We start from the raw sequence: 16,019 nt of genomic DNA, 5'->3' as shown, positions 1-16,019 counted from the left end.
ATTTTTTCCCCTAACTGATTCTTGTCAAGTACCTCTTAAAATCTACATCACTGAACTTAAAATCTCAGAGGCCCAAAAGCTGGCTGGCATTTTAATACTTATTCCGATTTTAGCTCTGATATGATTCAAGATTCTTTCATCTTCCCCTGCAGCAAGGTGCAAAGACACTCTATGATGAGTAACACAGATTAGAGTAACGACAACAGGCAACTGGGCTAAGCAACAGGAACACACTAAGAGCACTGGATTTAGAAAAGGGGTCAAAAAACTATGGCCCATGAGCCAAATCCAACTCACTACCTGTTTTTACATGGCCCATGAACTAACAACTGTTTTTACATTTGTAATTGGTTGGGGGTAAAATAAAAAAAGACACATGATATATGAAAACATGAAATTGAAAAGTTAGTGTCTGCAAATCAAGTTGTATTAGAACCCAGCCAAGGGCATTCAGACACCTAGTCTGAATGATGACTTCTGCACAACAGCTGCAGATGTGTGTAGCTGCAACAGAAACCCTATGACCCACAAACCCAAAGTGTTTCTTTTCCAGAGGTTTGTGAAGCCTTGATTTACAGCAAAAACTTAAAAGAGGAGAAAAACAAGAGGGTTAAACTGTGTATACTCATTTTCAGATATACGAAACATTTAATAAAGCTGAATGGAGCTGGTGTCCATGGGATGGGGGGAAAAAAAGCCACTCCCTAATTGTGTATATTTAAGTACAAAAGTAACCGAAGGAAATTGCTAGAAAATGACATCATGTTTGGTGAAGTAGAGGGTTAGTGAAAATGAGAGAAATCCTTAATAAAATGGATTGTCAGAACAATGGACTCAAACATACCAACAATCATAAAGACAAAGGAAAATGAAGACTTAAAGCATTTATAACACAGAAAGGAAAAATGAATCAGTATTTTCAGAACTATACCAAGAAATCAGGGGGAAAAAAAGACAAAGGACAATAGGCAAGAAGCTGATTTCATTAACTGGCTAAAGACAACCAAATAAACACCAAACTTTCAAGTGTAGCTCAAGTAAGCTAAAGGTAGAAATAGGACCCGATATTAGAAGAACTAGCTTTGGGTGTATTTCTACAACGAAAAACCAGGAGTCAGGACACAACCTGAATTGAGGATACCCGGCAAAGGAAAGTAATGCTTACAAGATGGGAAGGGAAAAGTTTAATGAGCACTTACTACGGAGGGTATGGAACTTGAAACTATGATATATTTAACTCTCCCAAGCAACCTTCTGGAAAATACAATGGCTCAAGAAAATATTAATATAAATCTACCTTCGTACAAAATTTCAAATTGTGAGAATTACCTCAAATTAAAAAAAGAACTAATCAAGAATCACATACTTTTAGAGCTAGCAAGCTGAGTTAACTGTTGTTGTTAGGTGCCGTCAAGTCAGTTCCAACTCACAATGACCCTATGCACAACAGAACAAGACACTGCCCAGTCCAGCGCCGTCTTCACAATTGTTATGTTTGAGCCCATTTGTTGCAGCCACTGTGTCAATCCATCTCACTGAGGATCTTCCTCTCTTTTGCTGACCCTCTGCTTTACTAAGCATGATATCCTTCTCCAGGGACTGGTCCCTGCTGATAACATGTCCAAAGTAAGCGAGACAAAGACTCACTGCCCTTGCTTCCAAGGAGCATTCTGGTTGTATTTCTGCTTCTACTACTGTCATAAGGCAGCAAGACTTTTGGCCAGCTGTAGTCACCCCTTGCCCCAACAGCTCCTCTTTACCTGTGCTATGTATCCAATCTCCAGCTTGTGAGGCTTTGCTTTGCTACTGAAGACTCCCAGTGGCAAACTTCTCCAGAGAACCGCCCTGCTGCTATGTCCTCTACCCCAGGGTGGTGTGGAGGGTAGGTACGTGGGGGTTTCAAAATATTAAACACTGTTACTTAACATATCATTGTAAAAATAGTATTAACAGAATGCTCTTGGGCAAATAGCTTCTAGTGTTAGGAGGTGGCTAAAAAAAAAAACAAAAACAAAACGGGGGAGAATAGAGGGGAATGGGTGGGGCGAGTGGGGCTGAAAAACCTAACTTAGAAGTTAAAAATGTAAAAATTGCCATGAAGGTCAAATACAACCTATCTTCATTATCTGCAGATTCTGTATTTGCACGTTTGCCTATTTGCTACAAGGACTTCTAGTGTTTTTAAGGTCATCTGCAAACATACTTGTGTGTTGTAGCAAAAAATTCCAGGCTAAGGTTCAACAAGGCTAGTTCAATATTCACCAATTCAGTGTTCACAGGGGTTTTCTAGAACAAAACTACTATAAATAATGAGAATTGACTATATCTGCCAAGGTACACCAGGGTATTATTTGGGACAGAGTAACCTGCAGAATGCTAGAGAAAAGACTAAGAAAACTAAAACAAATAACCTTTAGATTCATTTAAAAAAAAAAAACAAAAAACTGTACATAACCAAGTAAAGTTATTTGAGCAAGGAGTGCTGCAACATGGTTACATACTTAATGGTTTCTGATATGCCTAGCTCCAAAGATACAACGGTTATAGATTGATGTAATCTTAAAACATATACCTCCTTACTTTATTCTTAGGAGGCAGAGCCAACGTGGTGCTATAGACAGAAGCACCACACCATTCCTCTACAGCAAAAACCCGGAAAACTAAGTAAAACAGATACAAATGTCAATCCTGGAACTCTAAGAGCCAAATGAGGGGATAAAGAACTCAACCAAGCACCGAATGGAATACGAAACGGACAGAGAACACAGAACAAGAAAAGCTATAGAGTGGAGGTCCCCTACCAGCTAACACAGCACAGACCTGCCACCTTGGACCTCAGCCACCAAGAACTACAGACAGGGAGTACAGGAAGGCAACTTCACGGAGCTCCCAACAGGAAAGAGAGCATCTGGTAGCCAGGGACACGTGCCTTCCCACCCACCCCCCACCCCCTTCCCTCTATTCAGTCTCTGCCACTTTCCAACGGGCCACACAGCTGCTTGGCCAGAGAGACAGCAGCTCCTTGCTGCTCAGATTCACTCTGCCCCCACTGGTGGCTCCTGCAGTGGTAGTTTTGGTGTTATTTTGGCCTTTTTTTTGTTTGTTTTGCTTCTTCTCTTCCTCTCACTTCCTTCCTTTCCTTTCGCCTGCCTAGCTAGCACCATGTGCCATCTCTGCCCGCTCCTGACGGGACATGCCACCTCCAGCACACAGCTTCCCCGTGTCTGTGCCACCCCACCAGCAGGCTCCCGCAGCACCATGCCCCCCCCCCACCCCGGTTTCTTCTCCCTTCCTTCTTTCCTCTCTTCAGCCCACCCAGCTGCATGTGCTGTCCTGCCCCTTTTCTTGATGGGCTGTGCCACACTGCTCAGCTAGAAAGCCACTAGAACATAGCCTCTCTGGGTCCACACCACCCCCACTGGAAGGCTACTTCAGCGCATTTCTGTTTTCGTTTGTTTTTCCTTTTCCTTTTTTTGTGTCTTCTCTCCCCTCCCCCACTTTCTTCCTTTCTTTTCTCCTGCCCAGAGAGCCTCCCCAGGTCTAAGCCTCCCCCACAGGTTGGCTCCCTCAGTGCCATGATTTTTAATTTTTTCTTTATCTTTCCCTTCTCCCTCCCATTTAGGCCCTGTGCTGCCTCCACTCCTTCTTGATGGGCCATGCTGTGCTGCTCAGCAAGAGAGACATCAGCTCACTGCCACCCCAATCCCGCCCTGCCCCCAGTGACCAGCTACCCACTGCACTGTATTTTGTTTTTTCTTTCTTCTCTCTCTTTCCCTTCTTTTCTTTCCTTTCTCCTGCCCACCTGGCCCTGTGCGCTGCCCATGCCCCTTCTTGACAAGCTGAGCTGCGCCGCTTGGCTAGAGAGCCACTGGCACACAGCCTTCCTGGGTCTACTCTGCTCCTACTCACTGAATCCTCCCTCGCTGTAATTTTATTCACTTTTTTTTCTTTAATCCTTCATTTATTTTTTTGCTTCTGTTTCTCTCTCTTCTTTCTCTCACCCACTTAGCTCCACATATCAGATCTTCTCCCTTCCCTCCTATCTGTACCACACATCGAGCACAGCACTCTCAAGTGGTACAGGCGTGGACCACTGGACCTCACCTGGCACTGCCCCCGGCCCTGCCCTGTCGGTCCCAGTACATGCCGCAAATGACCCGTCCCCACCCCTCCCCCTCTGCTGGACCTGCCCTGCTGCACCATAGCTGAGCAACTGGCCCTGCCCTCCGGACAAGGTGGTGAGAAGTTTCATGCCCACAGATGAGCAAGCAACAAATATGTCCAGCCCACCTGCCCAGACATACCCACATAAAGCAAAAAAGCAGGATGAAACAAATAAATCTATAATCAATAAACGAAGAAAATAATTCCTGAATGTCCTAAAGACAGCGGACAATACGAAAACGTATTAAAAAAATAGGACAGGATGGCTCCAGAAAGAGTCCAAAATAAAACACTAGATCGCCTTCCAGTAGAAGAAAAGGCATTGGAACGACCTGATAGGGGATTCGAAACTCTAATATTCAGGGCTCTCCGAAGGATGAAGACAAATGCAGATAAAAATAAGTAAACAATAGACAAAAGCATGGAAAGGACAGACAAAACAATGGAAGAATTCAGGAAAATAATACAGGAACAAAATGTCAAAATAAACAACTAGAAATCACGTACTTAATTTCTAAAGTAACTGAGTCTAGAAAATACAAGTTCTTTAGGAATATAGCCCTAACTTAAAATCTCTTTTAATTTAAGCAATACATGAGGCGTATATTTGCCATTACTGGTCTCATTTTAAGTATGATAAAAGAAGTTAAAAGTTAATTTGCCCAAGGTTACATAATCTTTTGAAATATTGGAACTAAGATTAAAATTTATGTCTTCCCCAATTCTAATTCCCCCACACGTCTGTCAGTTTTGTCATACTGTGGTGGCTTGAGTGTTGCTGTGATGTTGGAAGCTATGCTGCTGCATTTCAAATACCAGCAGGGTCACCCAGTGTGGACAGAGCTTCCAGGCTAAGACAGACTTAGGATGAACAAATCTGTCTTGGAAGAAGTACAGTGAGAATGCTCATTAGAAGCAAGGATGGCAAGACTTCATCTCACATACTTTGGACATGTTATCAGGAGGGACCACTCCCTGAAGGACATCATGCTTGGTAAAGCAGAGGGTCAGCGAAAAAGAGGAAGAGCCTCAACGAGATAAGACTGATACAGTGGCTGCAGCAATGAGCTCAATGTGTAACAATTGTTGTGAGGATGGTGTAGGACCTGGCAGTGTTTTGTTCTGTTGTACACAGGGTTGCTATAAGTTGGAATTGACTTAAATGCACCTAAAAACAATTTTAAATCACTTTCATTAACCCATGAAGCCTCTATTAAAGAGAAAGAACAAATCTACAAGAAAGAGGAGAAAGGCACATTTATTACTCATTTACTTTTTATGTCTTATGCTAGAGTTTTACATGGTAGAAAATACAGTGCCAGTAATCAACAATATGGCAATTAAAAATGCATGATAGACTCCTACTTCCAGCCAAGATAGAATAACAGGGACCAAATTTACACCCTGCTCAAAACAACCAAAAACCTTACAAAATATATGAAATAACAGTTTAAGGCACTGGACATCAGGAACAAAGGACAGTTGTCCCTGAGAGACAGAAAACCAACAAAATGCCCCTTTAATTGCACAAGCTTATAATCTGGAAAGAATTTCCAGGTCATGGCACAGGGGAACTCTCCCTAGACAAAGATCAATGGAATTCCTGAGTTCAGGAGACAAAGCAGGGAGTCTGGGAAGACCAAGGGAGCTCGAGTTCACAGGACAAAGGGTTGAAGAAGACAGAGCTACACAGAGATTTCTAAAGATGCAGTGGGTCTCACTCATTCGGCTGAGCACTAATCAGCACAGTGTGAAGAAATAGCTGAGGCAGGGAAAAGAACCTATGAAAAGGATTAGAAGAAACAATGCCTGATATTCAAGGCTGGGAATAGTGCTTATATCCACCAGTCAGACTAGAAAATCTCATGATTCATGGAAAACTGAGTAAAGTACACATAAGGTTCTTCCTCAGTAGCAGGAAATAATTAGCCCTACATTGAGCATTATTTCAGTGCCACCTAACAAAGCTTAAAATCAACACCCAGAAGGATCAAATTGTTTCCAAGTAACTTGTGTCTCAGAACAAAGTTCATAAATACTTGTAAGAATACAAAAATACCCAGCAACCAACAAAGTAAAATTCACAATGTCTCACTTCCGATAAAAAGTTACCAGGATGCAAAGAAGAAAAATATGAGTAAGAAGTCAAATTATCAAAACTGACCTAGAATAGTCAGAGATGTTAGAATTGGCAGATAAGGACACTAAAGCACTGTTACTATATACCGCATGCTCAGAAAGCTAAGACATAGAAGATGTAAAAACAACAACAACAACAAAAAACCAAAGACCTAAATCAAACTTACAGATATAAAACTACAATATATAGGACAAAAATGTACTGAATGAAATGCACTGCTGATCAGACACTGCAAAAGGCAAGATTTGTGGACTTGAAGACCTAAAAGAAACTATTCAAATGAAAACCACAGAGAAGAAACACAGGGGGGGGGGGGGGGGTGATGAACAGAGCATCAGTAAGTTGTAGAACAACTTGAAGTGGAGTAAAATATATGTAACCAGAACCTCAAGAAAAAAGGGGGAGAAGGAGAAAAATATTTGAAAAACTATGGTCACAAAGTTTTCAAATTTGATGAAAACTATGAACCAACATAACCAAGAAGGCTGAAGAACACTACTGTCAAAGAACATCAAGAAAACCTATCAAGGCACAATATAGTTCAATTGTTGAAAAGTAACGGTACCAAGAAAATCTTAAAAGCAGAGAAAAGAAGAAATTATGTACAGATGAAGACAAAAATGATAGATTTCTTGTCAAAAATAATGCAAATGAGGAGTGGAGCAACATATTATTTAAAGTACTGAAAGAAAAAAAAAACAAAAACAAAAACACTGTCAACCCAGAATTCTATACCCAGCAAAATATCTTTCAAAAATTATGGTGAAGTATTTTTTCAGACACACAAAAAAAATGAAAGAATTCATAACCAACAGATTCCAACTATAAGAAATGTTAAAGGAAGTATATTAGGCAGAGAAAAAAATGAAAACATGTATCTATGCAAGGAAATAAAGAGTACCAGAGAAGTAGCTACATGAGTAAATAAGATTACTTAATCTCTTTAAAATATCACTTGAAGGTAGACGGTGATAAGTTAAAGAGGTGTAGTATAAATTCTAAAGCAACCACTAAAATGATAAAACAAAGAATTATAGCTAATAAGAAAAAAACTGAATCATATACAATATTCCATTAATCTAAAGGCACAAAAAGAGGGGAAAAAAAGAACAGAGGAGATAGAGATACGGTCAATTTTAATGTATCATATCAAAAATCATATTAAATATAAATGGTCTAAATATCAAGTATTATAATTAAAAATCAGAGATTTTGAGATTGAGTAAAAAAGCAAGACTGACTATATGGTGCCTACATAAAATACGCTTTAAATATAAAGACACCAACAGATTAAACGGAAAAGAATGGAAAAAGAAATATCATGCTAACACCAATCAAAAGCAAGCTGGAATGGGTATACTAATACCAGGCAAAGTAGATTTCAGAGCACAGAATATTAACAGGAAAAAAGAGGTCACTTCACAATGATAAGGGTGGGGTTCAGTTCAACATGAAGATACAACATTCCTAAATGTTTATGCACCTACTAATATTACTTCAAAACACATGAGGTAAAAACTGATATCTCCAAAAGAAATACTATTTTTCCAGTTATTGTTTGAGATTTCAATACCCCTCTTTCAATAACAGATGGGACAAGAAAAGAGAAAATCAGTAAGGTTATACAAGATTTGAACAACATTATCGAACAACTAATACGCATTTAGAGGAACGATGGAATTAGAAATCAGTATCAGAAAGATCTCTAGAAAACCCCCAAATATTCAGAAACTAATAACACACTTCTAACTAACCATGTGTCAAAGAAGAAAGAAAAATGGAAATTATAAAATATTTTGAAATGAATGAAAACACAATATATAAAAAATTGTGAGATGTCATTATAGTAGAGGTAAATTTATAGCATTAAGTGTCCATATTAAGAAGACTAAAGGTCTCAAATCAATGGCCTCAGCTTCTACCTCAAGAAAAACGAAAAAATGGCAAATTAGACTGGCACCAAAGCGTCCATAAAAGAACAAGTTAGTAAATACGGAATTCATCAAAATTATGAATTTCTGGTGTTTGAGAAACATTGTTAAAAGAATGCAAAGACAAGCCACAGACCGGGAGAAAATATTGGTTAAGCATATACCTGATAAAGGACTTGCATCCAGAATATATAAAGAACTCTTGAAACTCAGGAATAAAACCACCCAATTAAGTAAAAGAACCAAAGAATAGATACCTTCACAAAGAAGATGTGCAGATGGTAAATGAGCACATGAAAAAATGCTCAACATCATCAGTCATTAAAAAAAAAAAACCATTGCTATCAAGTTGATTCTGACTCATTGTAACCCCGTAGGACAGAGTAGAACTGTCCCACAGAATTTCCAAGGAGCATGTGGTGGATTCAAACTGTCAACCTTTTGGTTAGCAGCCTGAGCTCTTAACCACTACACCACCAGGGACAAGATACCAGTACACATCTATTAGAGTGGCTACAACTAAAAAGACTGACCACATACCAAGTATTCGCAAACATACAGAGGAACTAGAACTCTCATCCAGTGCTGATGGGAAGTAAACCACTCTGGAAAGACAGTTTGACAGTTCCTTAAAAAGTTAAACGTGCACATACCATATGATCCAGCCAAAGCTCCTAGGTATTTACCCAGGGGAAGTGAAAGCTTATGTCCAAATAAAGACTTGTACATGAATGTTCATAGCAGCTTTATTTGTAACAGCCCCAAACTGGAAACAACCCAAATTTTCTTCAATAGATGAATGGATAAACAGCATACATAATAGAATACCACTTAATAATACAAAGGAATGTACCTCTGATACCTGTCACAGCATGAATTCAAAATAATAGGTAGCGTGAAAGCCAAAAAAAAAGTACATACTGTATGATTCCAATTATGTAAAATTACAAACTAATCTATAGTGACAGAAAACAGATCAGTTATTATCTGAAGACAGGAGGGAGAAGAGAAGTATCAGAAATGGCTGAAGGGAATTTTTGAAGGTGATGAAAGCTTTCATTGTCTTGAGCACGGTAACGGTTTTGGGGGTTATACACATGTCAGTATGAATCAATTTGCACAACTTAAATACATACAGTTAATTTTATGTCAATTCTACCTTAATAAAGCTGTTTTAGAAATGAAAAAAAATTATAAGAAAGAATACTGTGGGTAGACTGAAGTTTGTGATTTTAATAATATCTAAACTTATACAGTTTTACTCAAATAATCTGTTCCTGTTGAGTCAGTTTCAACTCGTGGACACCTTGTAGAATTGCTCCATTGGGTTTTCTTGGCTGTAATCTTTATGGAAGCGGATTGCCACAACCTTCTTCCACAGTGCCGCTGTGTGGGTTCAAACCACCAGCCTTTAGGTCAGTAGTTGAACCCAAACCTTTCGCACCACCCAGGGACCTAGTTAGGACTAAATAGGATAATGTACAAAACTAACACTATCTGTAGCACAAAGTTGATATTCGTTAGATGGTAGCTAACACTGCCACACATGTACTTACTTCAACTTCACTACACTCCTATGAGGTAAGAGAAACTTTTACCAGGCTTAAGAGAGGCCCAGGAAAATTCCATCTGGGGGACAGCTAGAAGCAGAGGTGGAAATGAAGTAAAACAGGTAAAAACTGATGTGCAAATGCCTATTAGCATGGTAATCTTCAATCAAGCTGAACAGTTTAACATAAATGCTTGCAAACTTATCTACACATTTGTTACCCAGTTACCCAGGTTCTACAGAAAAATAATTTCGCACCTTATTTGGCTTGTTGAGTCACGTTAAATAGACAAAGACAAAAAAGCAAAATGTCAGAAGCTGCAGGTCTGAAGGTAATGCCTTGCCACTAGCTGTTCGTAAAAAGGATGGTTCCAAAGATTTTTATCTCAGTCAGCCTCTGAATCAAAACTCCTCCCAAGCAAAACGAAATCTTTAAAGAAGCAGGCTAGATCAGATGGCACCAAAGCTACTGTTCTAACAGCGACTGGGCATCTTGTTCCAGTTTATCATCAGTTAGTTACAGCAGTGAGGAAATTCACTCACTACAAGCAGGCACTGTGGTTCTAAGCTGAAACGAAGCATGGCGACTCAAATCCAGCCGAGCTCTGCTCAACAGGTCCCGTGCTCTGGTGCATGGCTGTGTGTCATGGAGGAAGAGGTAGCATTCGGGGGCAGGGGAGATATGGACACAGAGGCATTGTCTAACTGCCATTTAGGCATCTCTGCTCATCAACAGAGAGGTGCCTTTTTTTCACAAAGGCATTTTATAGACTAGCAGCGGCCTTAATAGAGGGCTGATACATTATGGAACATTCCCATTACCTGAGTGCTACTTGAAGAAGAGTCCTGGTGGTGCCATGGTTAGCAGCCAAGCTAAGGTCGGCAGTTTGAATCCACCAGATGTTCCTTGGAAACCCTATGGGGCAGTTCTAGTCTGTCCTATAGGGTCGCTGAGTCAGAATAGACTCAATGGCAACAGGTGTTTTACTTGAAGAAGATGCTCAATGTGATTCTTTCAATACCTTTGTTTGGGAGAATATTCTGGCAAAAGCAGTGTAACTGCTTAAAGATTCAAGGGCAAAGAAATTAGCAAGACTTCCCAATGAAATGATATATAATGACAAGGTGGGGCTCAAAAGGTGTATTCAATTCCATGTGCCTATACTCTCTTCACTGATATTCTGCCATACTTACAGGGGACTGGTCACTTTGACCGAAACAAAATGAAAACCAAAGACCCGAATGTTGCCGAAATGTCAATATTCTTAAATGATCATTATCATCTATAAGTGACAAATACTTTATAGTAAAAAAATGTTATTAAAGCGTCTCTTAAAAACAGAGAAATCGACCTAAGGATCAAGTTCCAATAGCACTGGAAAAAGCTTATTTTTTGTTTCAGGTACACAGGAGGACTGATTTAGATGAATCAATCCAAAAATGAGAAATGACAACAATGCCTAACCTTGTAGTAGTTCACAGAGTGTTTCCACATATATCATGATCCTCATAAAAAATACCTTATTATTATTTACAGGTAAGTGAAAACGAGGCTCCAGGAGGTTAAGTGACTTACATAGTCTTAAGGCTTATTAAGCAGGGGGATCTTCTGACTCAAAAATCTACAATCTTTCCATTAAATAATATCACTTCTAATTGCACTAGGCTGCAAATGCTTCCTTTACGGAAAACATCTGATGGTCCTCTGACAATTAACAATCTTAAAAGTCATCAAACATCAACTCCTGAAAAGACTAGTTGTGAGGTTCATATTTCAAGATCTTCAATAAATTATATGCTGCTAAAAATTTAATTAGAAAAATAGAAAGGGAAAAAAAAATCCCATTGCCCTTGAGTAGATTCCAACTCATGGTGACCCCACGCTATACAGAGCAGAACTGCTTCATAGGGTTTTCTTGTCTGTAACTTTAAGGAAACAAATCACCAGGCCTTTTCTTCCAGGGAACTGGTACCACTGGGTGGATTCAAATCACTAACCTTTAGGTTAGTAGTTGAGTGCAATCCATTTGCGCCACCCAGGGACCTTAGAAAAACAGAAGAAAGCTCCATGTAAACGGTAAAGATTTACCTGAATGGAAAGGAAACTGTTGCTTGGCTTCACCAGTATGTGCGTCCCAAATAATTGTCGTCTGAGATGAGTAAGAAAATAAAGATAAATTGCTATGAAGTTAAAAGGAGGTTATAACAGATGCATCAATTCGATGCCTAATTATATTAACACAATATAAAATGTCAGGACGAATTTAGTTTTTAACATTTTATCCTAAATAGTACAATGAGGCTATGAATGCCATTTCTGGGAGGAAAAACAAATACTAAGCAGTTAATTTTTCTCTGGTGATTTTTCATCAGTCAACTCACTTCAAATAACAAGTATTAGTTGTCTACAAAGTACTGGGCATCATATTCGATTTTACAGACCCAAAAGGAAATGAACTACAGCCCCTGCTTAAGAAACTCCACTGCAATCGTGTATTTAATATAATATCCTTACAGCTTTTTAGATATAAGACAAGTTCTTGATTAATGAAGTTAGTTCTCAATATTGAAAGCTCTTCAAAGATCACATTTACTTAAAAAGACAGGTTGAATTTTGACAGTATTAAAACAATGTCTTTCACGTTACACCAAAGTACGATGTATATACTAGAATGAATATATTCTCAAATCCCTTTAGCACTCTCCCATTTACTAATTTATGGACATAACGTATTGTATAGCACCAGCAGTGACTGCTAACAGGGCTTTGTTCTCCCCTTCCCAGCCTCCTCCACTTTCCTTTCCGTTTTGCTGTCATGCTTTAATTGCTCAATTGAATACAAAGCCTGAACCAGTTTCTCAACACTTTCCTTTCTGATAACACAGTGTGTTAACTCTCCCTATTGGCATGTCATTTCCTGGATTAAAATAATCCTAAATTTCCTTCTCCCTTACTCGTTTTGGGAACTGTAGTAGAGAGAATGACCTAAGGAAATGAAGGAGGAAGGAGGCCATGTTTTAAACTCATTTGTATTCACCATCCTAGTTAGGTGAGGAGAACTAAAAAGTTCCTGGCATTTCTTACGTTTTCAATTAAGCACCAGGAGTCAGGTAACAGACTGGTTCTAGGATTTTCCAAGGAATCACGCCAGAGCCACATTTACTGAAGAGCTCAACTAGAAGCTGGAGAAAGGTGGGGGGAGGTATGACACTCGTTATGGTTCAAATTCCAGCAAAAATGAGGAGTGGTCATACAGATAAGGGATGAAGGACACTGAGGTGTAATTCAGCAACGAGCTAATAGATGAATCTAAGAAAGCATTTTTTACTATCATAAATTCGTATCTGACTTTCCCAAATGTGAATGTTTTATTATTTGTGTGCTTAGCAGAGAAAACATTGCTCCCAAATACATTATGCAACACATTAACCTTGACAATTAGTTTCCTGTTCTTTTACCTTGTCTACTCCAGCACTCAGGATGAAATTTCCTTTCTTATTCCATTTTAATGCAAATATAGGGCCTTTATGCTGCCCCAAGGTGCTGGCGAGGTTACCTAAAATTGAAAAAGAAAAACAGTCAAACTATTTAAAACTTTGTAACTCAGATTAATAACGGCAAGGTAAAAAAGGAAAAGGTTTCATTTACCATCTTTAGTCCATATTCTGGCAAATCCATCATATGAACCAGTTGCTAGAAGTGTACCTTCACTCTGTCAGAGAAACACATCTCTCTCAATTACAGAATCCAGAAAGAACACTTAATTGTTATTAAAATATTTCATGTCTAAATTTTTAGTAAGCAGGCCCCTGACATTCTCTGCTTCAAAACTTCCTGTCTTGCCTATTTGTGCATGCCACCAAAGGCCCATGGAACACCCTCACTGCTGTGAGGTTCCTATGATAATGGTAGTCTAATTAGTTAGTGTATGAGACATAACCCAAATCTCAGTAATGGCAGTAACTGTTCTGACACAAAATGAACTGCATGGCACTCATGAATGCTCAAGGTCTACTACACTGTCACAGACGCACAGGGCTGAGGGTGGGCGCAGGGTGGTGGGCTGCGGAGAACATCAACATTACAGTTTTGGAACGATCTAAACAAATAAAGAGCAAAAACTTCCAAAATATTTAACTGCGGTTAGAAGTTTTTATATGGCCCTCTCTCCAACTCTCCTACTGTTGAAAGAAATGTATAGGTTTGACCCATCAATACTGTTGTTTCCAATGATCAGAGTTTTTTTATTATTTAATGTTTCTTTCCTTTGTTAATTTCTCCTCACTGTGAAACCCTAACCAACAAACGGAGCAAAGCAGGAAAAGAGCCCGAAAGGGTGCAGCTTGACTACAGTTAATGAAGTGAGTACAACTGCGTAGACTACTTCACTACAAAGAAATCCATATGAATTTCTCTAAGGTTATATTCTGTGCCCTGCCTTGATGACCAGCCAAAAGGAAGGACAGATCTCACTCTGTGAAAGTGCGAAGTGCGAAGTTACAGATGCATTAAGCAGACTATTGCTGGGATGAGTGGAAACGGTACTGGAGACAGAATGAAATCCTGCCTTACCCAGCACCTTCTTGATGCTTTTTGTTAAGGGTACTCAAAACAAGGCTGCCTCATTTCAGACTTCTCGAGGCATTTAGCCTTACTGGTGAGTGACCAAAAATAAACCAAACGCTGGTTCTGAGGGCTATGGACTCAGTCCTGCCAGGATTTCAAAACTCCTGTAGGGCACTACCTGAGGGAAAAGAAAGCACACTGAAGCCAAGAGTAGAAGTTTACTTTCAGCATGTGCATGTGGGAGGTTTCCTTTAAACCAACAGTCCCCAAATGCTTAGTTCATGGACAACTAAAGTAAGAAAAGACTACCTCATAAACTCTTGATTTAGCTGTGGAAACAAACTATTACTTGAAGACAGTATTTCCCCCTTTTGGTAGAAGATTCGAATTCATGGTGAATAACATATTTTTGAAAAGCCCACAGTTTTTAACATAATAACTTGAAGTTCAGGATCACAAGATAAACATACCTATATTTGATAACTATCCTTTTCAGTGTAAACTGTTTCCTTAAATTTAATATAGTCTGATTCAAGTAACATAAGAGAGGTACAAGTCCTTTGGATCAAGAAATAAAGAAGACCTGTTTTAGACCGAACTGTGTCCCCAAAAAATACCTGTTGTAAATCCTAACCTCTACCCATGGTTATAATCCCATTTGTGAATAGGTTTTTGTTACAAAATGAGGCAGGATTAGGGTCTATCTTGAGTTTATCTCTTTTAAAATATAAAAGAGATTAACAAGCAAGCAAGAGGAGCAGAGATGGGGGAAGAGAGATGCCTAGCCATATGAAGATCACCCAGGAGCAGAAGCTAAAAGAGACAACGGCCTTCCACCAGAGCTGACAGGAAGAGGAGAAGGCTTCCCCTAGAGCTGGCACCCTGATTTTGGACTTCTAGCCTCCAGCTGTGAGAAAATACATTTGTTTGTTAAAGCCATCTACTCGTAGCATTTCTGTTATAGCAGCATAAGATAACCAAGAGAGGACCCATATTAAGAACATAATACTCAGTCCTGATCTGATAACCAAATAATATTGCAATGTGTTAAACCCCTTAAATTTCTAGAATTGTAAATAGTTTACAGGAGGGGAAGGGTGAACATGTTGCTGGAAACTTCAGAAGACAACATTAAAAATACATAACTACGAGTTCTGGATCAATGCCAGAACTGAGAGCTTCAGCTGAAGTAATCATTTTTAAAGATAGATCTCATTCCTTTGAGTAACATTTGGAAGATCCTTTGGAAAGCCTCACAAAAAATTTTTGAATAAACGTCCTAGAAAGAAAGGTTGTTCACTTGCTAAGGAAAGGACAGTATTCCCCAGAAATCCTTGGCAACAATGAAATGGTGGTAGTGGTGGTGGTGGGCGGGGGGGTGGTTGTAAGAGATAGTTGCAAGGGATAAGGAAGGAAAAAGGCAACGTGGAATAAAGACAAAAATACGGGAACTATGAAAACACTAATTTTTCACAAACTAATCATGGGAATAATGGAAACAAACCAACTAAGCTGGGAATCATCAATTTGCAACTGAAAGGATAAAGCTTTATCAGTAACGAAATCAAACCGTTTTGTCAAAGTAAGTTATCCCAGAAAGACAGTCTGAGCCTGTCTACCTAAATCCATAAATAGAACCAAAAATTTTAAAATTCCTATTGCTGTAAT

The 16,019-nt window shown here is 39.1% G+C and overlaps 1 protein-coding gene across 9 annotated transcripts in view; it reads right to left on the bottom strand.

The window, feature by feature from the left end:
* The window catches only part of TBL1XR1 (TBL1X/Y related 1), a 187,433-nt gene that overhangs the window by 17,526 nt on the left and 153,888 nt on the right, over positions 1 to 16,019 (bottom strand). For all 9 annotated transcript variants that reach the window (XM_049867633.1, XM_049867638.1, XM_049867630.1 and 6 more), the window contains 3 exons: positions 13,434 to 13,497; positions 13,244 to 13,341; positions 11,874 to 11,934 (listed from right to left, as the gene is read on the bottom strand). In XM_049867633.1, coding sequence (XP_049723590.1) covers positions 11,874 to 11,934; positions 13,244 to 13,341; positions 13,434 to 13,497 — 223 coding nt within the window. The remainder of the gene's footprint in view (positions 1 to 11,873; positions 11,935 to 13,243; positions 13,342 to 13,433; positions 13,498 to 16,019) is intronic.

The sequence above is a fragment of the Elephas maximus genome, chromosome 23, assembly GCF_024166365.1.
Source record: "Elephas maximus indicus isolate mEleMax1 chromosome 23, mEleMax1 primary haplotype, whole genome shotgun sequence".
In the NCBI taxonomy this organism is placed as follows: domain Eukaryota; kingdom Metazoa; phylum Chordata; class Mammalia; order Proboscidea; family Elephantidae; genus Elephas; species Elephas maximus.
Note: the sequence above shows the minus strand (reverse complement) of the source record. Positions and strands in the feature narration are given on the sequence as shown.